Source organism: Engystomops pustulosus, chromosome 6, assembly GCF_040894005.1.
Source record: "Engystomops pustulosus chromosome 6, aEngPut4.maternal, whole genome shotgun sequence".
In the NCBI taxonomy this organism is placed as follows: domain Eukaryota; kingdom Metazoa; phylum Chordata; class Amphibia; order Anura; family Leptodactylidae; genus Engystomops; species Engystomops pustulosus.
The window spans coordinates 30,970,980-30,994,074 of record NC_092416.1 but is presented as its reverse complement, the minus strand read 5'-3'; the positions used below and the strand labels follow the sequence as shown (position 1 = coordinate 30,994,074).

Sequence of the window (23,095 nt, the reverse complement as noted above, 5' to 3'; positions counted from 1 at the left end):
ACAAACTTTTGGTTATCATCAATTGAGCATCGTTGCAACGCCACAGCCTACCTGAGTATTGTTGCTGACCATGTCCATCCCTTTATGAGCACAATGTACCCTGTAACATCTGATGGCTACTTTCAGCAGGATAATGCGCCATGTCATAAAGCTGGAATCATCTCAGACTGGTTTCTTGAACATGACAATGAGGTCACTGGACTCAAATGGCCTCCACAGTCACCAGATCTCAATCCAATAGAGCATCTTTGGGATGTGGTGGAACGGGAGATTCGCATCATGGATGTGCAGCCGACAAATCTGCTGCAACTGTGTGATGCCATCATGTCAATATGGACCAAAATCTCTGAGGAGCTTCCAGCACCTTGTTGTATCTATGCCACGAAGAATTGAGGCAGTTCTGAAGGCAAAAGGGGGTCCAACCCGTTACTAGCATGGTGTACCTAATAAAGTGGCCGGTGAGTGTGTATGAAAACTCCTTTAGCTACTTTTGATTGTTTGCTCATGGGATTTAATTGTGCGCAGTTGAAATTGATTTTCTTTGCCAACTTCCCTGTGCAACGTTTTGGCATCTCCTCAGAAATCATGCAAAACACGAGCGCCGTGCACAGCATAGGGGGGGGAGGGGTGACTATTCATCAAAGGAGCGGAGTGATGGAGAATCATAACCTCTAACTACTACTGACTTGTAGTTCTTGCACTGTACATGTGACTTATAGTAGGAAAGCTTCAATGCTTCCTATACCAGTGTATCGCTGGGTAACATCCAGTTGTCCAACTTTTTAGGCTGGATTACAGGAAGTGCTTATAGCAGATAATCCTTAGAGATATGTTATTAATCATCATATCCACATATCTGGACATTTGCTATCTGCTGTCACTTGTGGGACATCTTCTTTTGTGTTTGTTTTGTAGACTAAGGTTACATTCACATCTAATTTTATTCTCTCTACTGTAAGGATAATTCAGAAAAAAATCCCAACTACAACTTCTCCGGTTCAGCTCCTCCCATCTGAGATTGGGAGGAGGAGTGAACATCAGCTTCAGGCAGTGATTGGCTGCTGAAGTTTAAGGTGTCTACCAAGTGACTTAACACCTAGAGCATACACTAAGCGGAGGCCTGGAATGGATTCCATACAGTAGCGTCCGTCCTCCATAGCTTCTAATGGCCTCCACTGAGTGTATACTGCTCTCTCCAACAGGGAGCAGGATGATATAGAGCTGCTGTGTTTTTTTTATCCAGTGTTTCCTTCTGGATACAACGTAGACTGAGCAGACAGAGGCAAAGGTAAGACGAGGTATTGACCCAAAGAAAAACATTTTTATGTTATTTAGGTTCCACAATAAATGCAGAAAATTTTAATTAGAAAAATCAACGTCAGATGTGCATTTTAAAAAAATGTACTGCACAAATAGGGTTAATAAAAGTTAACCATTAGGACGTATGAAACCCAAAATTGTGCTATTAACAACTACATTTCATCCTGAAAAAAACAAGACATACATATTTTTTCAAAATAGTCTAGTCATAGGTAAGAGATAGGTTCAGAGATAAGGAGATAATGGTTCCTGGTGTGGGAAGGGAGCATGTAAGTGTGCTTGGTTTAGGCCATCATGTAGGTGTGCTTGGTTTAGGCCATTGTGTAAGTGTGCTTGGTTTAGGCCGGCATGCAAGTGTGCTTGGTTTAGGCCGACATGTAAGTGTGCTTGGTTTAGGCCGACATGTAAGTGTGCTTGGTTTAGGCCAGCATGTAAGTGTGCTTGGTTTATGCTGGCATGTAAGTGTGCTTGGTTTATGCTGGCATGTAAGTGTGCTTGGTTTATGCTGGCATGTAAGTGTGCTTGGTTTAGGCTGGAATGTAAGTGTGCTTGGTTTAGGCCGACATGTAAGTGTGCTTGGTTTAGGCCGACATGTAAGTGTGCTTGGTTTGGGTAGGCATGTAAGTGTGCTTGGTTTAGGCCGGCATGTTAGTGTCCTTGGTTTAGGCCAGCATGTAAGTGTGCTTGGTTTAGGCTGGAATATAAGTGTGCTTGGTTTAGGCCAGCATGTAAGTGTGCTTGGTTGTACATGTACATGTGCAGTAGATTTCCCCCTGAGCATAGTTTTGATCAAAATAATTAATTTTCATCCACATTAGACTAACGTGTTTGGGCACAATAACACTGGGCAGGTCAACCCTGGCCAATGTATTGAGTAATGGTGTCCATAAATCTCTGAAGGTTGTCGTCCAGAAAATCCTCGCCCCCCATTTCTGTACAGTAGACGCTTGTTCTGCCATTTCATCATTTCCAAATACATACAATGGGACACATTTACTAAATGGCCCCCAGGAGAACCCCTATGTATTGTCCGCACCCTGTATGATGGTATATAGCACTGAAAATAACACACGGTATGTACTTCATGTATGTCATGGTGTAATAACGGTGACATCATCACTGTCATCGCGTCATTGGGTTTTATCGGATGATCTCATTGTAGACATTCTCCGATTTACACTGAAGATCCTAAGAAACACATAATACAACACATTAGTATAATATGCGAGAAGCTCATTCTCAGCCAAAGGGGCGGTAACCTTTTATTTTCTCACAGAGGTGTTTTATATGCATATAAAAGGGCACTGCCCCCTTGGCTAATTTAATTCACATAGACACATAGGGGGTCATTTATCTTATTTCCCCCTTCTTTGAGCTCTTTTTGCACCTCATTTGTCTTTGCCGTTTTGGTTCTTTGTCAAATTCTGTTTTTTTTTGCGCCTTATTAGGTGCAAATTTTAAAAAATGCGCAATGTGTTGCACAAATCATACCATTGCCCTTCCTAAGCCTGGTCAGGACTGGCACGTTATTGTGCAATTATTTGCGCCCATAGAGACGCAATAGTATAATAAATTGGGCACAAATTTTTGTAAAGAGGCGCAATGTAATGACAAATAGGGCGCAACTACAGACCAATTGAGGCGTGACATTCCATAAAAACGCAAAATAGGCGCAAAAAAACCATTACGCAGCAAAAGGGCGCCAAAACACCAACGGAAGGAAACGATTAATAACCCCCTAGACTTAATACCACCCTTATTACCCTTTATGATACTACACTGGAAAACTCACCTTATAACAGGGCTCATAAGGATCCTAACAAAAAGAGAAAAAATTATATCAAAACAGCAAAAAAATAAATAAATAAATCTCTTTATCTATCTATCTCCTATCTATCTATTTCATATCTATCTATCTATCTATCTATCTCCTATCTATCTATTTCATATCTATCTATCTATCTATCTATCTATCTCATATCTACCTCTCTCTCTCTCTCTCTCTCTCTCTCTCTCTCTCATATCTATCTATCTATCTCATATCTATCTATCTCATATCTACCTCTCTCTCTCTCTCATATCTATCTATCTATCTCATATCTATCTATCTATCTATCTATCTATCTATCTATCTATCTATCTATCTATCTATCTATCTATCTATCTATCTATCTCATATCTATCTATCCATCTACCGCTCTCTCTCATATCTACCTCTCTCTATCTCATATCTATCTATCTAATATCCATCTTCCTTTTATCTCCATAGGGAGGGTAACATGACTTACTGATGGCAGCTCCAGCACATTTTCATACACCTCCGCTGCTTCGTGTTTGCTTGGAGGTAATACTGAATAATGGTAACAGATAAGAGATGATGAGACAGGAAAAGGGTAGAAAAGAAGACAAAGGGGTTAAAACCCTACTGTTACTATATAGGAACATCACACGGCCTGATATTGCAGTTGGACTACTGTAACTAAAATAACATATAGAACAGTCAATATGGACAAGTCTGTATATAAGGTTTATTAGGTCACATCTCATATTATGAATACTATAGGGTAGATCTATCACACGGCGATGAATGATAGCAGTCTTAGGCCTCTTAATGCTTGTAGCGGGCAGTGTGGCCTCCGGGTAAAACCCACTAGGTCTGACCAGAAGTAGTTTTACGTAAAAATATGAAAATGCGGTTTCAAAATTACAACGACACAGGGCGCGTGCCCCTCTGTGTCCCCTCCGTGCGTGGAGGTGGCGTGAATTACAAATTCTTCACGATTTGCGATTCTAAATCTCCCCATGCCACGTATACACTGAACGTATCCAGAGACATATACTGGCAGACCGGGGAATCCTTCTACCTTCCTCTGCACAGTATGGGGCACATTTACTAAGGGTCCACGGAACGCATTTCCATCCGGTTTCCTGAATTTTTTCCGTTTTGAGCCGCATTTAACTGGGATTTTTGGCGCACACGATCGAATTTTGGCACATCGGCTTTCACGTGACACATTGGGGGACGGGCCATTGTCTGACGGATTTGGACAACACGTGTGATTTAACATCTCAAATTGTGTTGCAAGCCAAGCACTCGCATACACCGGGAAGAAGAAGGTGAACTCCGTTGGACCTGAGTGGGGAAGCGACACATGCAGGATATCGGGCGCACGATCTTAGTGAATCGCGTCAGACTACATCTTCCTTGGACCGTCCGGATCAGGGATCGCGACAGGACTGGGTAAGTAAATGTGCCCCTAAATGTTGGATCCTGCAAGAAACTTTCATTATCCTTTATATCTGCATGACTGACTCCTCCCACTTTTAGAGAAGGAGGGCAAGGGACAGGAAGATGTATCCCGATAAAACGAGATATGAACCTAGCCTAACAATGGTATAACAGTAAAATACAATCTCACATGGAAAATCTTCCTGCAACCCGTAACATGTGCACACCACTTCTTTATCTCATACTAGTTTTCTTTTCCATTGGATGATGTTTGAGACGACCACCTCATGTAATGAAATGTGGAGTGGGGAGGGATTGCATTTCTAAGAGTTCTTTCAGTACATGTCTCCTGCTCCTCTCTCACACACGTAAGGGGATGTATACTTTACAGAGATGACTAAGGAAAGGTTTTCCACATACCACATGTCCACACAGGTCCATCTATCTTCTTGGATATGTCCTTCCTGTTGACTCCATCTGTCTTGTCTGATCTACAAGGGTCTTAACCAAAACAATTCTAATAATATATAATAATATAATTCTATATAAATATAAAATAATTAGTTGACCTTGTACCCCTATTCATATGTGAGTGGTACTCTGAGTGTGTTCACATCCCGGTGAGGAGAAGACTCTTACTTGCCTCCACCAACATGACGTCAAGGATTGGGTTTCCCAACACCAAGCCAGTTGTATAAACTACATAACTGCATAAAAATAATCTACAACTTATTGAAAGATACAAAAAGATTGAAACAGTGGACCTACTTTTCTGAGCCTCTCTTAAAGGTAGTATATGTCTCTGGTATAGCAGGTAGGATCCACAACCAATTAAAGCGATGGCCAGAAGTGTCCCACAGACAATGGCTGCTATCACAGTAGGGTTCAATCCGGAGCTACTAGGTCCAGTGATATCTATCAGGTAATATCATAATAGAGATGATATAAATGATCCAATCTTATATCTATGGGATAAAATCAAGCCATCTATGTACTCACATAACACATTAAAGATGTCACTGCTTTCCTTACTGACTAGATTCTCCGCCTCACACTGATATCCGCCGGCGTCTCCATGTTTTATGTGATGGAATGTGACGGTGCTGGAATCTGCTGATATGGTCGCATCCATGGGGAAGCTCTTATTCTGCCGGCTCCATGTTATTTTTTCTGCATTGGATGTGACACATACCAGAACGTATAAATCCCCTTCTTGGACTGGACAGTGGGAAGATGCGATTATGGGTTTTCTGACTGTTTCTGTCAATAAAGTGATGATAGGAGGCTAAATATTTCAATTTAGATAAGAACATATGAGAAAATCTGAACCAAAAGAGCCAAAAGAGCATTCGTTGTGGTAATTGAGTGTTTGATGAGTGTTAGCTGTTCACGTATTTTAGTCATATTTTGACCGAAAACCTGTGCAGACACCTATCCTTATAACCACCCATTTGTGGTGGTATGCAAGGTCACTGGGCCGGTTGTTAAAATAATTCCCAAATCTGGGTGGAGCTAAATGTAGAACTGCATCCTCCATGTCTGACGCTTGGTGTGGTCAATATTCCTCTGCTCTTGCCCTAGTTTCTTCCACTCTGGTAAGACATAAATTTTCTTAGTGGATAATAATATAGGCTGTGTCTGGGGCCTATGACCACCCAAACCACCCACCAAATAAGGACCTTCACCCATGAAATTTTCAAACATCTGTTTTTGCTCTCAATATACATGCACACAAGGGCCATATGGGAACCTTTAAGGTCCTGAAAATGCAGATTGAAAGAAGGCAGAAGAGACACATAAAGAAGCTTGTGTCAGGATCAGGGGTGGTGGACCCACTAGACCACCGTGGACAATGACGTAAGGCGATACCTGGGAGTGGAGTCTAAGCGGTACCCGGTTTTCACCAGACCACACTGCAAAGCGGGTAGGACTTGCTGCGGCGTGGTACCACCAGGTCGTTCCACAGGTGCGACTTTGTCCGCAGTGGCAGCCAAGGCGAGGTACAGAATCGTGAGGCAGAAACGGAGTGGTGGACAGGCAGGAGCTCAGGACAGGCAGCACGGGATCAGAGTCGGGGGCGTAGCGGAAGGTCAAGTCAGGTAGCACGCAATCAGAGTCGGGACGTAGTGTAAGGTCAGGTCAGGCAGCACAGGAGCGAAGTCAGGAATGGAACCGGGGTCATAACAAGAATTCAGCAAACAATCACAAGGCATAGGGATAAAGCCTTCTCTCTGGCACGAGGCACAAAGATCTGGCAGGGGACACAGGAAGGGGCAGGGAATTTAACAGGAAAGGCAGCCGGCCAGCGCCCGTGCACGCTCTAGGAGCTGCAGACGAGCTCGCCGCAGCAGTCAGGTGAGTGAGAGATGGGACAAATTTACATTGGAAGATCATGATTAGAGATGAGCGAACACTAAAATGCTCGGGTACTCGTTATTCGAGACGAACTTTTCCCGATGCTCGAGTGCTCGTCTCGAATAACGAACCCCATTGAAGTCAATGGGAGACTCGAGCATTTTTCAAGGGGACCAAGGCTCTGCACAGGGAAGCTTGGCCAAACACCTGGGAACCTCAGAAAAGGATGGAAACACCACGGAAATGGACAGGAAACAGCAGGGGCAGCATGCATGGATGCCTCTGAGGCTGCTTAATCGCACCATTATGCCAAAATTATGGGCAACAGCATGGCCATGACAGAGTGACAGAATGAAGCTAGATAGCATGTAAAACATCCAATAATTGACCCTGACACTATAGGGGACGGCATGCAGAGGCAGAGGCAGCGGCAGCAGGCTAGAGAGTGGCATGGCGACATACCCTAATTGGACTCAGGCTTCAAACCAATGGGTGTCAGAGAGGAACCAAAGGAGGTGAGCAAGAAGCGCTCAAATAATATCGGTACATGATAAAAGTTTGCCAGTATATTTTGTGGATTACACAGCAGGGTGGCGACAAAGTTAACATGGAAGCCATGAAAACAACCCAAAATTCTGCCTGACACAGCTCGTTTGATAAGGGGACCATGTATGCTTACAGTTCATGCCAGTCGCTGCACTGGCTGCCAGTCTCCTTTCGAATACAGTTTAAAATAATAATAACCCTCATCCATAAAGCTCTGTATAATGCTGCACCCCCCTACCTCTCCTCTCTTATCTCAGTCTATCGCCCAACCCGTGCTCTTAGATCCGCCAGTGATCTTAGATTAACCTCTACCCTAGTGCGGACCTCCCACTCGCGTCTCCAAGACTTCTCTAGAGCTGCACCAATTCTATGGAATGCTCTGCCCTGGACTATCAGACTAACCTCCAAAGTTTCAAACGTGCTCTTAAAACCCATTTCTTTAGGCAAGCCTATAACACTCATTAACTGCATGAAGTTTTAACTCTTCTACTAACCCGTCCTGTGTCGTCCTCCCATCTGTTATCCAGCAACCAACAGGCACCAGACTTCTCTGCAGTCCCATTCACCCTGGACCTGGTATATAAGATGACGGCTGAGTGGTTCAAGCGACAGCAATTCCATTTATTATATTTTTTTCTATTCCCTAAGAAGAATGGCTTGACCATTAAATATTCTTTTACCTCGTGTTACCCCATCATCTTCATAAACCGTAAGCTCTGGCGAGCAGGGACCTCACTCCTGTTGTTCCATACAAATGTTGTGCTCTGTTACATTACATTTGTATTTGTTTCCTATGATTGTAAAGCGCTACAGAATATGATGACGCTATATAAATAAAGATTATTATTATTATTATTATGGAGGCAGTGAACTAGTAGTAGATTAAAGGTGCTGCAACTATGTTAGTTGGATCTTGGGATGGAGCTGGCGCTCTGCAGCCAGGCGAGCTTTTGCCAATCCAAGCCCCTGTCTCTAGGCTACTCCCCAAACAGCACTTCTAAGAACCTTTTGTATAAGATCAAGTGTAGTAGCGTTCTTATAAGTTTAGGATATGGCGGGTGAGGGGAATGTAAACAGATGCGCAAGAAGCGCTGAAATAATATCCCTAAATGGTAAAAGTTTGCAAGTATATTTTGTGGATTACACAGCAGGGTGGCGACAAAGTTAACAACTTTGATGTGGAATGCCCTGTAATAGCTCTTGGGCGGTGTGCCTTTTATCGCCTAGGCTCAGCAGTTTCAGCACCGCCTGCTGTCGCTTAGCGACGGCACTGCTGCTGTGCCTAGAGCTACCGACTGATGGCGCCATGCCCACGGATGGTAATTCGGAGGAGGAGGAGGTGGAGGAGGGGTGGGAGGAGGTATAGTAGGCCTTTGAGACCTGGACCGAGGTAGGCCCCGCAATTCTCTGCGTCGGCAGTATATGACCAGCCCCAGGGTCAGACTCGGTCCCAGCCTGCACCAAGTTAAGTGTAGTAGCGTTCTTATAAGTTTGGGATATGGCGGGTGAGGGGAATGTAAACAGATGCGCAAGAAGCGCATGATGCGCATGGAGCTGGCGCTCCGCTGCCAGGCGAGCTTTCGCCAATTCAAGCCCCTGTCTCTAGGCTACTCCCCAAACAGCACTTCTAAGAACCTTTTGTATAAGATCAAGTGTAGTAGCGTTCTTATAAGTTTAGGATATGCCGGGTGAGGGGAATGTAAACAGATGCGCAAGAAGCGCATGATGCGCATGGAGCTGGCGCTCCGCTGCCAGGCGAGCTTTCGCCAATTCAAGCCCCTGTCTCTAGGCTACTCCCCAAACAGCACTTCTAAGAACCTTTTGTATAAGATCAAGTGTAGTAGCGTTCTTATAAGTTTAGGATATGCCGGGTGAGGGGAATGTAAACAGATGCGCAAGAAGCGCTGAAATAATATCCCTAAATGGTAAAAGTTTGCCAGTATATTTTGTGGATAACACAGCAGGGTGGCGACAAAGTTAACAACTTTGATGTGGAATCCATGAAAACAACCCAAATTTCTGCCTGACACACCTCGTTTGATAAAGGGACGATGTATGGAGGCAGCTATATGGACGACTTTTGGAGGTAGCAATGGAGACAACGTGTGGAGGCTGCTATGGAGACAATTTAATTTGGATAGTGCCTGTATGTGGCAGTCCCAAACATTTTTCAAACCAGAGGAGCAGGTAGGTGGCCCTCCAGTAAAATGGAATAGATTGAGTGCCTGTATGTGGCAGTCCCAAAAATGTTTCAAACCAGAGGAGCAGGTAGGTGGCCCTGCAGTAAAATGGAATAGATTGAGTGCCTGTATGTGGCAGTCCCAAAAATTTTTCAAACCAGAGGAGCAGGTAGGTGGCCCTCCAGTAAAATGGAATAGATTGAGTGCCTGTATGTGGCAGTCCCAAAAATGTTTCAAACCAGAGGAGCAGGTAGGTGGCCCTGCAGTAAAATGGAATAGATTGAGTGCCTGTATGTGGCAGTCCCAAAAATTTTTCAAACCAGAGGAGCAGGTAGGTGGCCCTCCAGTAAAATGGAATAGATTGAGTGCCTGTATGTGGCAGTCCCAAAAATGTTTCAAACCAGAGGAGCAGGTAGGCGGCCCTGCAGTAAAATGGAATAGATTGAGTGCCTGTATGTGGCACTCACAAAAATTGTTTCAAACAGAGGACCGGGTAGGTGGCCCTCCAGAAAAATTAAATGCATGAAGTACTATAGCAAGAGCCAGTGGGCCCTGTCAAAAAATAGCCATTTTCCTCTGCTTTACTGTACAAAGAGGAGGAGAAGGAGGAAAATGAGGAGGAGGAGTGGATCAATTATTCAGGTTGAGCTTCCTTCACCTGGTGGAGATTGGAAATTCTGAGAAATCCAGCCTTTATTCATTTTAATAAGCGTCAGCCTGTCAGCGCTGTCAGTCGACAGGCGTGTACGCTTATCGGTGATGATGCCACCAGCTGCACTGAAAACCCGCTCGGACAAGACGCTAGCGGCAGGGCAGGCAAGAACCTCCAAGGCGTACAGCGCCAGTTCGTGCCACATGTCCAGCTTTGAAACCCAGTAGTTGTAGGGAGCTGTGTGATCATTTAGGACGATGGTATGGTCAGCTACGTACTCCCTCACCATCTTTCTGTAAAGATCAGCCCTACTCTGCCGAGACTGGGGACAGGTGACAGTGTCTTGCTGGGGTGACATAAAGCTGGCAAAAGCCTTGTAAAGCGTACCCTTGCCAGTGCTGGACAAGCTGCCTGCTCGCCTACTCTCCCTCGCTACTTGTCCCGCAGAACTACGCACTCTGCCGCTAGCGCTGTCAGAAGGGAAATACTGTTTCAGCTTGTGCACCAGGGCCTGCTGGTATTCATGCATTCTCACACTCCTTTCCTCTGCAGGGATGAGAGTGGAAAGATTTTGCTTGTACCGTGGGTCCAGGAGAGTGAACACCCAGTAATCGGTGCTGGAATAAATTCTTTGAACGCGAGGGTCACGGGATAGGCAGCCTAGCATGAAATCTGCCATATGCGCCAGAGTACCAACGCGTAAGAATTCACTCCCCTCACTGGCCTGACTGTCCATTTCCTCCTCCTCCAACTCCTCCAACTCCTCTTCTTCTGCCCATACACGCTGAACAGTGAAGGACTCAACAATGGTCCCCTCTTGTGTCTCGCCAACATTCTCCTCCTCTTCCTCCTCATCCTCCTCCACCTCCACCTCCTCCGATATGCGCTGAGAAACAGACCTGAGGGTGCTTTGGCTATCAACAAGGGAATATTCTTCCCCTGTCTCTTGTGACGAGCGCAAAGCTTCCGACTTCATGCTGACCAGAGAGTTTTTCAACAGGCCAAGCAGCGGGATGGTGAGGCTGATGATGGCGGCATCGCCACTGACCATCTGTGTTGACTCCTCAAAGTTACTCAGCACCTGACAGATATCAGACATCCACGTCCACTCCTCATTGTAGACTTGAGGAAGCTGACTGACCTGACTACCAGTTCTGGTGGAAGTTGACATCTGGCAGTCTACAATCGCTCTGCGCTGCTGGTAAACTCTGGATAACATGGTCAGTGTTGAATTCCACCTCGTGGGCACGTCGCACAACAGTCGGTGAGCGGGCAGTTGGAGGCGGCGCTGCGCTGCCCTGAGAGTGGCAGCATCTGGGCTGGACTTCCTGAAATGCGCACAGATGCGGCGCACCTTCGTGAGCAAATCAGACAGATTGGGGTATGTCTTGAGGAAACGCTGAACTATCAGATTTAACACATGGGCCAGGCATGGCACATGTGTCAGTCTGCCGAGTTGCAGAGCCGCCACCAGGTTACGGCCGTTGTCACACACAACCATTCCCGGCTTGAGGTTCAGCGGTGCCAGCCACAGATCAGTCTGCGCCGTGATGCCCTGTAATAGCTCTTGGGCGGTGTGCCTTTTGTCGCCTAGGCTCAGCAGTTTGAGCACCGCCTGCTGTCGCTTAGCGACGGCACTGCTGCTGTGCCTAGAGCTACCGACTGATGGCGCCGTGCCCACGGATGGTAGTTCGGAGGAGGAGGTGGAGGAGGGGTGGGAGGAGGAGGAGGCATAGTAGGCCTGAAACACCTGGACCGAGGTAGGCCCCGCAATCCTCGGCGTCGGCAGTATATGAGCAGCCCCAGTGTCAGACTCGGTCCCAGCCTCCACCAAGTTAACCCAATGTGCCGTCAGCGATATATAGTGGCCCTGCCCGGCAGCACTCGTCCACGTGTCCGTGGTCAGGTGGACCTTGTCAGAAACGGCGTTGGTCAGGGCACGGAGGATGTTCTCTGACACGTGCTGGTGCAGGGCTGGGACGGCACATCGGGAAAAGTAGTGGCGGCTGGGGACCGAATACCGAGGGGCGGCCGCCGCCATGAGGTTGCGAAAGGCCTCGGTCTCTACTAGCCTATAGGGCAGCATCTCCAGGCTAAGCAATCTGGAGATGTGCACATTAAGGGCTTGGGCGTGCGGGTGGGTTGCACTATATTTGCGTTTCCGCTCCAGCGTCTGGGGTATGGAGAGCTGAACGCTGGTGGATGCTGTGGAGGATCGTGGAGGCGACGATGGGGTTTTTGTGGCAGGGTCCTGGGCAGGGGGCTGACTAGCAGCTGACACAGGGGAAGGAGCAGTGGTGTGCACGGCCGGAGGTGAACGGGCTTGTTGCCACTGAGTGGGGTGTTTAGCATTCATATGCCTGCGCATACTGGTGGTAGTTAAGCTAGTAGTGGTGGAACCCCTGCTGAGCCTGGTTTGGCAAATGTTGCACACCACAGTCCGTCGGTCATCCGGTGTTTCCTTAAAGAACCTCCAGACTTCTGAAGATCTAGCCCTCGCCGCAGGAGCCCTCGCCACGGGAGCTTCACTAGTTGACACATTTGGCGCTGATGCACCAGCTCTGGCCCTGCCTCTCCGTCTGGCCCCACCACTGCCTCTTCCAACCTGTTCTGGTCGAGGACTCTCCTCCGTCTCAGAAGCACTGTGTTCACCCGGCCTCTCAACCCAGCTTGGGTCTGTCACCTCATCATCCTCCGATCCCTCAGTCTGCTCCCCCCTCGGACTTCCTGCCCTGACAACAACTTCCCCACTGTCTGACAACCGTGTCTCCTCATCGTCGGACACCTCTTTACACACTTCCACTACGTCAAGAAGGTCATCATCACCCACAGACTGTGACTGTTGGAAAACCTGGGCATCGGAAAATTGCTCAGCAGCAACCGGACAAGTGGTTTGTGACTGTGGGAAGGGTCCAGAAAACAGTTCCTCAGAGTATGCCGGTTCAAATGCCAAATTTTCCTGGGAGGGGGCAGACTGGGGGGGAGGAGGCTGAGGTGCAGGAGCTGGAGGAGTGGCGATTTCGGTGACATGGGTGGACTGCGTGGAAGACTGACTGGTGGTGGACAAATTGCTCGAAGCATTGTCAGCAATCCACGACATCACCTGTTCGCACTGTTCTGGCCTCAACAGTGCTCTACCACGAGTCCCAGTAACTTCAGACATGAACCTAGGGAGTGTAGCTCTGCGGCGTTCCCCTGCTCCCTCATCAGCAGGTGGTGTCTCACCCCGCCCAGGACCACGGCCTCTGACCCCTGCAGTAGTTGGACGCCCACGTCCCCGCCCTCGTCCTCTACCCCTAGCCCTCGGGTTAAACATTTTTAAAATGAGAGTTATAACTTTATTTTTTTTTTTACTTTTTTTTGTTTTTTTTTGTGTTTTTTTTTTTTTTTGTGTTTTTTGTTTTTTTTTGAGTTTTTAAAACCAAACAATGCTATCCTATTGCTATGGCTATTTTCTAGCCAAGTATCAAAGCACACTACTATGCCAGATGAGATGACACTGAGTTAGTGCCTAATTGAAATCCAACCCCTACTAAATTTTCCCACTTCGGTCTTTGCTATGGATATGTGCGTCACTAAGCGCAGAACACAGCGGTCGCAAGTCTCACTACAAATTGCTCAGAATTGGCTAGTACATGCACTGCAGAAAGTACAGCCACCAGCAGATCAACCAGAAATCAAATATATAGAACGCTACTGTATGCGTAAGTAAGCTCTTTGTATTCTCCTATGGCTATTTTCTAGCCAAGTATCAAAGCACACTACTATGCCAGATGAGATGACACTGAGTTAGTGCCTAATTGAAATCCAACCCCTACTAAATTTTCCCACTTCGGTCTTTGCTATGGATATGTGCGTCACTAAGCGCAGAACACAGCGGTCGCAAGTCTCACTACAAATTGCTCAGAATTGGCTAGTACATGCACTGCAGAAAGTACAGCCACCAGCAGATCAACCAGAAATCAAATATATAGAACGCTACTGTATGCGTAAGTAAGCTCTTTGTATTCTCCTATGGCTATTTTCTAGCCAAGTATCAAAGCACACTACTATGCCAGATGAGATGACACTGAGTTAGTGCCTAATTGAAATCCAACCCCTACTAAATTTTCCCACTTCGGTCTTTGCTATGGATATGTGCGTCACTAAGCGCAGAACACAGCGGTCGCAAGTCTCACTACAAATTGCTCAGAATTGGCTAGTACATGCACTGCAGAAAGTACAGCCACCAGCAGATCAACCAGAAATCAAATATATAGAACGCTACTGTATGCGTAAGTAAGCTCTTTGTATTCTCCTATGGCTATTTTCTAGCCAAGTATCAAAGCACACTACTATGCCAGATGAGATGACACTGAGTTAGTGCCTAATTGAAATCCAACCCCTACTAAATTTTCCCACTTCGGTCTTTGCTATGGATATGTGCGTCACTAAGCGCAGAACACAGCGGTCGCAAGTCTCACTACAAATTGCTCAGAATTGGCTAGTACATGCACTGCAGAAAGTACAGCCACCAGCAGATCAACCAGAAATCAAATATATAGAACGCTACTGTATGCGTAAGTAAGCTCTTTGTATTCTCCTATGGCTATTTTCTAGCCAAGTATCAAAGCACACTACTATGCCAGATGAGATGACACTGAGTTAGTGCCTAATTGAAATCCAACCCCTACTAAATTTTCCCACTTCGGTCTTTGATATGGATATGTGCGTCACTAAGCGCAGAACACAGCGGTCGCAAGTCTCACTACAAATTGCTCAGAATTGGCTAGTACATGCACTGCAGAAAGTACAGCCACCAGCAGATCAACCAGAAATCAAATATATAGAACGCTACTGTATGCGTAAGTAAGCTCTTTGTATTCTCCTATGGCTATTTTCTAGCCAAGTATCAAAGCACACTACTATGCCAGATGAGATGACACTGAGTTAGTGCCTAATTGAAATCCAACCCCTACTAAATTTTCCCACTTCGGTCTTTGCTATGGATATGTGTGCCACTAAGAGCTAAACACAACGGTAGCAAGTCCCCCTGCTAATTCCTCACAAAATGGTACTAGATGCAAATTAAAATAAAAAAAGTAGAACGTTATTGTAGCCCTAAGAAGGGCTGTTGGGTTCTTTGAGAATCACTCCTGCCTAACAGTAAGCTAATAGAACACCCTAACGCTTTCCCTGACCAGCAGCAGCTCTCTCCCTAGCGGCATCCAGACACAGAATGATCCGAGCAGCGCGGGCAGCGGCTAGTCTATCCCAGGGTCACCTGATCTGGCCAGCCAACCACTGCTATCGACGTGTAAGGGTACCACGTCATGCTGGGTGGAGTGCAGAGTCTCCTGGCTTGTGATTGGCTCTGTTTCTGGCCGCCAAAAAGCAAAACGGCGGGAGCTGCCATTTTCTCGAGCGGGCGAAGTATTCGTCTGAGCAACGAGCAGTTTCGAGTACCCTAATGCTCGACCGAGCATCAAGCTCGGACGAGCATGTTCGCTCATCTCTAATCATGATCAATCATTGGCGATGTATGAGCAGGAAACAAATAAAACCAGGCTCAAGGTTTGAAAAGAGCCCCAGCCTTCCAGTTGGCAGACTGCGGGCTAATGAAAGAGGAAGATAACAAAATTGTATGTGTGTGACATCATGTGAGAAGCCAGAGGGCACAGGTGTGTCTCTGCCCATGCTACCGCAGGAAGAAGAGGCAGCAGCAGTGAGGGAGGTAAATATCGAGTTTATTATTTAGTTTTTTACAATGAGGGGCCCTGTGACTGCTAATGGACAATTTATTTGTGAGTGGAGGCTGCTACTTATTATCTCATTACTGAGTGGAGGCTGCTTCTAAACTTCTTATTACTGAGGAGGGTTGCTAGACAGTATCTTAATAAAGGGAAGTTGCAGCTGGAAAGCTATAGGGTATATTGCGCTGTGTGTGTCCGTGTAGCATATATGTATATTTTCAAGTGAAATGCGCAGGACAGGGGTGTGATTTTAGGTATATGAGGGCCCAAATCCAAAATTTGTATCGGATCCACTTGTGTCTTGTTACGCCACTGGCTATGAGCTTTTCCCTTCAATGAGTATATAGATATGAAAAACTTTTTAATGTTTACTTTGGTTGATATCTTCCATGTGCCCTAAGAGACTGATGGTGGCAATGCATAGGTCCTAGAGGACATTAAATAAATGGTTTAGAGGTTAAATCACTTTCAGACAGTATATCATCTACTAAGACCAAGCTCATCCTGGCTCAGCTGTTCTTCACTACTCAAATGTGTAATGAGGACTTGTGCCAGCCATTGTTTCAGCAGCTAGCACATGTCCCTGTTACTTCTCAGCCTTAAAGGACATCTACCACCAGGTTTCCATGAAAGTCTTGTATATGATGGTTACTTTGTAATACTTACCATAGACGTTAAGGTTGGCAGATATATCCATTGTTAATGATGACATTGTGTATATGCGAACTATATACTCCCCCGCATCTGTCATCTTAAGATCTTTGATCTGTAATGATCCATTATCATATGCTGTGATCCTAGGACTGTACAAAATTCCAGGCGAAAGTGGGGGGCTATAACCAAGTGAATATGAAAGGATCCTAAATGAAACACTTGTTCTTGGTCCTTTGAACCAGGAAAAAGTCAAAATGTTCTCAGAAATTCCAGTGACGTTCATAGTGATAGATCCATTAAAGGTTGGATACTTGGGGATCAGTTGGATATCTGCTTCTGCACTGGTTCCATCCACTGTGGGGCCGAAGAGAACTAAAAGAGAAAACATATTGAAATGAAATAGTTTACAAGTTCAGGAACTGACTTATCTCTGCCCATGATGAGGGCCCATTGGAATGTCAAAGAGATTTTGGGGAGCCCTGGATGTATTACTTTTCTGCTCGTAACCTAAATTCTGGTGCACTGTTGCAAATCATCACAAGCTACAACCATCTGTGATAAGTATATTTCCTGCCTCTTATTAATCACTTTACTTTAACACAGTTTAGGCGCAATTTTGGTGCAGTTTAGGCGCAATGTTAGATTCAGGCACTTACATGTGATCCTCCTACAAGCTCCTCTCTGCTTCTCTCCTGTACCCCATCATGAAGATAACCCTCACAGCAGCACCCAGGTGTGTGACACCCTGCACCCAATGACCTCAGCAGGGGCTTCTCCTAGAGGGGATCCCCCAGTGCTGGTCTCCTGCTGCACCCCTGTAATTCTGCACGGTATCCCCCTCAGACACCGGTGTGGTCATCCTTCTACACGGGGGATACTTCTCTGTAGGATCTGTAAAATCCTTCAAAATTCTCTCCTGCTCTGAGCTGAGGCTTCTGCAGATTGTTTAGTAAATATAAGGTCATGAACTCTAAATAGAGTCTGCAGTGTCTGTATTATCTGTACTAGTGTCTGCTGAGCTCTGCTGCTGGGGATGAGCTGCTCTGCACTGTGGCTCAGTGTCTGCATTATCTGTGCTAGTGTCTGCAGTGTATGTAATGTCTCTACTAGTGTCTGCAGTGTCTGTATTATCTGTACTAGTGTCTGCTGAGCTCTGCTGCTGTTCTATACAGAGGCTGCAGGTACTGTCTGTAGTGTCAGTATTATCTGTACTAGTGTCTGCCTGAGCTGGGGATGAGCTGCTCAGCACAGGGGCTCAGTGCTTACTTTTCAGTTAACACCACCTTTGGGCTGTAGTGAAGTCGCAAGTGATGAATATTATTAGGCGCAGCAAAACATCTGGATTGATAGGATAAATGAAAGCAACATGGTTATTTTTACTGCGCAACTAGTTTGGCGTTTAGTCACAAAAACGGCGCAAAAACGGTGTGCCAGTATGAAAAGGCGCAAAAACAACAGAAAAAAACTAGTGATACATCTGGCTCATAATCTTTGTTTTCTCACAAACTTCAGACACTGTGTAGGGATCATTTATATCCTTACTGACAAGGTTCTGAGCTTCACACTGAATCTTCTTGATACTGGAGAAGGTGAGAGTCCTAGTCCACATTGTTGTCACAGCATGAGGTGACACAAGTTAAGATGAGTGTGTCAGCGGTGGACGCTATGATTTTAGGATTAATGACTGCCTCTGTAATGTAAAGGATGTAGGAAATTCCCGATTTAGATATTTATATGGATTTTGTTAGATTTACGACGGCAGACCCGTTTTAAGACGTATTTAGTTTTGAAGCTTACTGTATATTATAACAAATTTGGCATTAAATATTTTAACAATTTTTTGGGTATGGCAAATTATTAAAATTAATTCAATATTGAAATAAATTTTTGGAGAAAGTATTGTATAAATTATAATGAAATAGGAAGGATTGCCCAAAAGCTTCTGTAGAACTCGAACTAGCAATTTTGGCTCTGTAGGCAAATCGCCCCTACCTTGCCACACTGCAACCCCCCCATTGGCCCATGTCAGTGGATGGTGGAAAATGTTGGTAAATATGCAAAATACAGTATTTGGAATTCGGTTCTACTATTCTATATTTTTTGTGGTTTTAAATCTGTAAGTCATGATACTGGTGAGTGGTAGAAGTAGTCCTATTGGCCTGTTTCCAAAACAGCAAATATGAGAAGAATGAGGTCGGAAAGAAATTAAAATTTTAGAGAAGTTATAGGGCTGGGCCAAGGATACACAAAATTTTAGATTTCAGGAGTACTTGACACCATAGGGACACCAGAGATCAGACCAGAGACATCAGAAGGGTCTGACCTGGGCGCCTACATTGCCTGAACCCCAATTGGGTCCCATCTCATTCACGATCAAATTGTGGAGGACCTGTGTGACCAGGTTTCCGCTGGTATCCCAATGCTCCCCTATGCAGTCTTTCCTACACACCCCTCTTATGCAACAGGCTGGAGTTGGGCAGGAAATTAAGCCATGGCACGAGAAGGGATTGTTTAGGTTCGCAGACATAGTAGACTACAGAGATAGGAAGATTTTACCGTTCCCTGCCTTGCAGGATAAATTCCATCTCCCACACACAGCCAACTTCCACTACATTCGTATTAGACACTTCCTGCAATCCCTAAGCAATACTGAGATGGTCTCGGTGCCCACTGCGTTTGAGCACATCTGCAAAACCGCTACCCACACCTCTGGTCTTATATCAGACATCTATATGATACTATTACACCCAAGATCAGATGACCCCATAGCACATCCATACATGGCCAAGTGGGAAAATATAGTGGGGGGTCCAATATCCCAAGATACGTGGCGGATGATTTGGAATAGAGCAGCTAAAACCTCTCTGTGCGCTACACATAAGGAGAATCAGTACAAGCTGATGTTGCAGTGGTATCATACCCCATCCTTATTACACAGATTATTTCCAGACACACCGGATACCTGCTGGCGATGTGGCTCGCCTGGGGGAACTCTTCAGCACATCTTCTGGACGTGCCCATTGGTGCAGCCGTTCTGGCAGGAGGTAAAGACTCTCCTCCGGGAGGTCGTTGCAGTGGACATTCCACTCTCCCCACTATATTACTTACTAAACGTCTCCCCCCAGCCCATGGCTAAGACGGCCACAAAATTGAGCCTGCACATACTAACAGCTGCAAGATGCTTGATAGCATCCCGAATGGACCTGTTCGCTAGGATAAGGGAGACTCGAAGTATGGAACACTTGACTGCCTCCCTGAACAATCGTATCCCATTGTTCGACAAAACCTGGGAACGTTGGGATCGATACTGGATAGAAGAGCGGACAGGAGGAGGAGAATGAAATGGTCACTCCTATTGTTTCTACCCGGATGTTAATTGTTGTTATGGTGAGTCTGTCTGAATGTCTTCTGTCAGTTTCCCCCCCAACCCTTCTGGACCAACTGGGCATGAGGCTTCAGCGGTCCTTGGTAATTGGTTTATCATTAGGATAATATTACACTGTTAAATTTTGCACCCCATTATGTTAATAGAGAATCTGAGCTGTCATTATCTTTGGGGACAACGCTTGTTTTTTGTTGGTACCATTATTGAAAAATTTCAATGTGAAATACGTGCAAATTATTTGTTATACTGTTTTGAAAATGAAAATGAAAATAAAAATACAATTATTTAAAAAAAAAAAGAAGGGTCTGACCTGGAGGACCCACCAAGACTGGTAGGTGTTCCTTCTCTGAAAACAACTATGACTACTTTCGGTCTCAAAGGAAATTATATACCTAAATCCTATAATACAGAATCCAGAGGGAAAGCCTGGTCCACAACAATCGTAAAATGGGCGAGGGAAAGTGTCCTGTTCACACACTTCCCTATTACACCTCATTACACAATATTCTCCGACCTCACTACATTACTCTTTGTCACTCATGTTCTTGGATTCGTGGACGAGCAGGTGAAAGCAATTTTTGTATTTGTTGACCAATTACATCAATAAACAAAATAAGTCAATGCTCTACCTCTCTACTTGAATATGGCATATGGTCTTAGTCTTCATAGATGTGGGGAATAGTAACATATGGAAAAGTGAAAATGGAAAGTGACACTCACCGTAGATGGTCAGGGTTGTATTTATGTTCTGGGTTGAGTTTACCATGTATATTGTCACTAAATAATTTCCCCCATCCTCGATTTGAAGATTTTTGATGTGTAATGATCCATTAGTGAAAGCTGAGATCCGGGGATCGTACAGAGGTCCATGAAGTATTATGGGACCATTGTGAAGGATGTACCTCAAGATTTGATTTGGACCATATGGTGTTGGTCCTTTGTACCAGATGAAACTTTCAATTTTCTCTGTAATCCCAATAACATTCAGGGTCACAGATCCATTACTAACTGGATACATAGGGATCAGTTGGATACTGCCCAGGCCATAACTCATGTCTAGCCACAGACAAGGAAAAGCTAAAACTTAAAAAAACATCAAAATTAATGTAATTGTCATCTAATAAAATGGTAGCATCAATCAAATCGAATTACCAAGAAGTCCCTAAGCCAAAAAGTCACAGTTTAAGGGACATTCCCATCTGAGATATTTATGACAAAGCCACACAATGGGGGTTATTTATCATTAGGCGGCTCTTTGGGACAGTCCTATGTCTATTTTTGGAGCTCTACTGCCCGTGTTTGCTCCAGAATAATGAAGAGGTGGAAAAAGTCCTGTGATACTTTTTAGCAGTGAAAAGTCATACAAAACCTCAATGAGACAATTTTGAGACTTTTTTTACGCCAAAAAGCCCAGGAAAACCAAAGATAAATACAGGCCGTCCCCCACTTAAGAACAACTGACTTACATATGACCTCTAGTTACAAACTGACCTCTGGATGTTGGTAATTACTGTACTTTAGCCCTAGGCTTCAATGATCATCTGTAACAGTTATCAATGGTGCCTACAATTAAAGATTATTGTTAATCCTGGTTCTTATGATAACCCAAAAGTTTTAAAATCCAATTGATTCAGAGACTCAAAAAAAATTTGGCTGGGGTCACAATTATGAAATATATAGTTCATAGGAGGACTGTTCTAGAGATTCCAGAACTGCATCTTTCAGGTATTTGTCTACCTCAGATAAGAATACCATCTGTTGGTAGGATAAAAGGGGTTGCCCCCAAAGTCATCCAGCAGTCCCATATAAGAGCCCCAGTCAAAGTACCACTTATTGTTTGTGGGCTTTCATCCCTCCTTTTTTCTGATGGCTTCAGGTACCAGCTCCCACAACCCAAGTAATCAATAAGACACTTTGTTGGGACAACCCCTTTAAGAGCATAGGGGTCAACTTTCCTCATTGTCCAACACAATACTGAGCCCCAAAACTCAAGCAGAATACAACCTGATTTGGAGTTATACTAGCTTTATCCTATGGCTTGATCCACCAAAAATCTAGGATACCCTACTGATGACAAAGATGTAATATTTCTAGCCCTTCTTGACATATTCCGAGTTGTGCGGAGCAAGATTTAGAACAAAAATTCCGATATCACAATATCCTGTGAAAGTTTTTCATCTGCTAAGTATCTGTGGACAGAATTCACTGGTTGAGTTGTGGATTGCAGCCCAGTTATTGGGTTTGTCACCATGTCGGAATATTTTATGGAGTAATTTTTTGTAAATAAATTGGCGTCTCCAACCATATTTTAACTTAAGTAAAGCCATATTTCCTTTGTGTGTGATGGTAGGAACAAAAATCAAGTAGAAATTGTAAGTAGATGATATGTCCTGATCGACCTATGGAAATATCTTGGACTATCCTTCACTTAGCATGTGCCACTTACTCTACCAGGTGTTGAGGGTGCGACTACATCCCCACTGGCCCCTGAAGTGGGACTAACAAACCCCATTTTATGGTTTATGTTACCTGATATCACCAGGATCCACATTTTCGTGCTCCGTGTTGGTGACTCCTAGAGGAAATGCTGTTGTCTTAAAATCAACCCCGACGGAGGAAGTCTTGTGTCAACAATGGCACCCATTCAATACAATGTGGGGAGGGCTCACAGCTAATGCTCTGCTTTATTCACACGACATTGGATTTAATACAAACATAATAGACACATACAAAGAGAAGCTTCATGAGGGCAGGAACACGGGAACCAGTGACTAAATATCTGCGAGTGACTTGAGGTGGTGAAGGAAGGTGCTTTAGGTGTTTTCCATGATGGGAAAAAAATTTGCCCAAGGCAGAAATAATAAAAGAAGCGTAACTTAACTATTTATTTACCTGGCGCACCAAAGGCCTCTGAATTTTCCCAACTGAAGCTGAAACATCTTCTCTTCCTGCTACATAATATAATGGAATGTTCACCTTCCATTCCCCATTAAATTCAATGCATCTTCCATTACGCTTCTGTTATTTAAAGGGAACCTGTCA

The 23,095-nt window shown here is 44.9% G+C and overlaps 1 protein-coding gene across 1 annotated transcript; it reads right to left on the bottom strand.

The window, feature by feature from the left end:
* Window positions 1-1,349: 1,349 nt before the first annotated feature.
* Window positions 1,350-22,702, bottom strand: LOC140134805 (cell adhesion molecule CEACAM7-like). Its single transcript, XM_072155455.1, has 8 exons — window positions 22,583-22,702; window positions 16,681-17,040; window positions 5,549-5,809; window positions 5,318-5,464; window positions 4,970-5,050; window positions 3,609-3,670; window positions 3,113-3,136; window positions 1,350-2,508 (listed from the first exon to the last, which is right to left on the bottom strand). Exons 1-8 carry the CDS (start codon window positions 22,602-22,604, stop codon window positions 2,461-2,463), a joined length of 1,005 nt encoding a protein of 334 aa, XP_072011556.1. The 5' UTR covers window positions 22,605-22,702; the 3' UTR covers window positions 1,350-2,460.
* Between the last annotated feature and the right edge of the window lie 393 nt (window positions 22,703-23,095).

Excerpts from the sequence above, each read along its gene's own strand:
- LOC140134805 (XM_072155455.1), bottom strand. The coding sequence starts at position 22,604 with ATGTGGATCCTGGTGATATCAG. Across the intron at positions 5,465-5,548 it reads TGACATCTTTAATGTGTTAT|ATATCACTGGACCTAGTAGC; the intron begins GTGAGTACATAG and ends ATTACCTGATAG. Across the intron at positions 3,671-4,969 it reads TGGACCTGTGTGGACATGTG|TATTACCTCCAAGCAAACAC; the intron begins GTATGTGGAAAA and ends ACCATTATTCAG.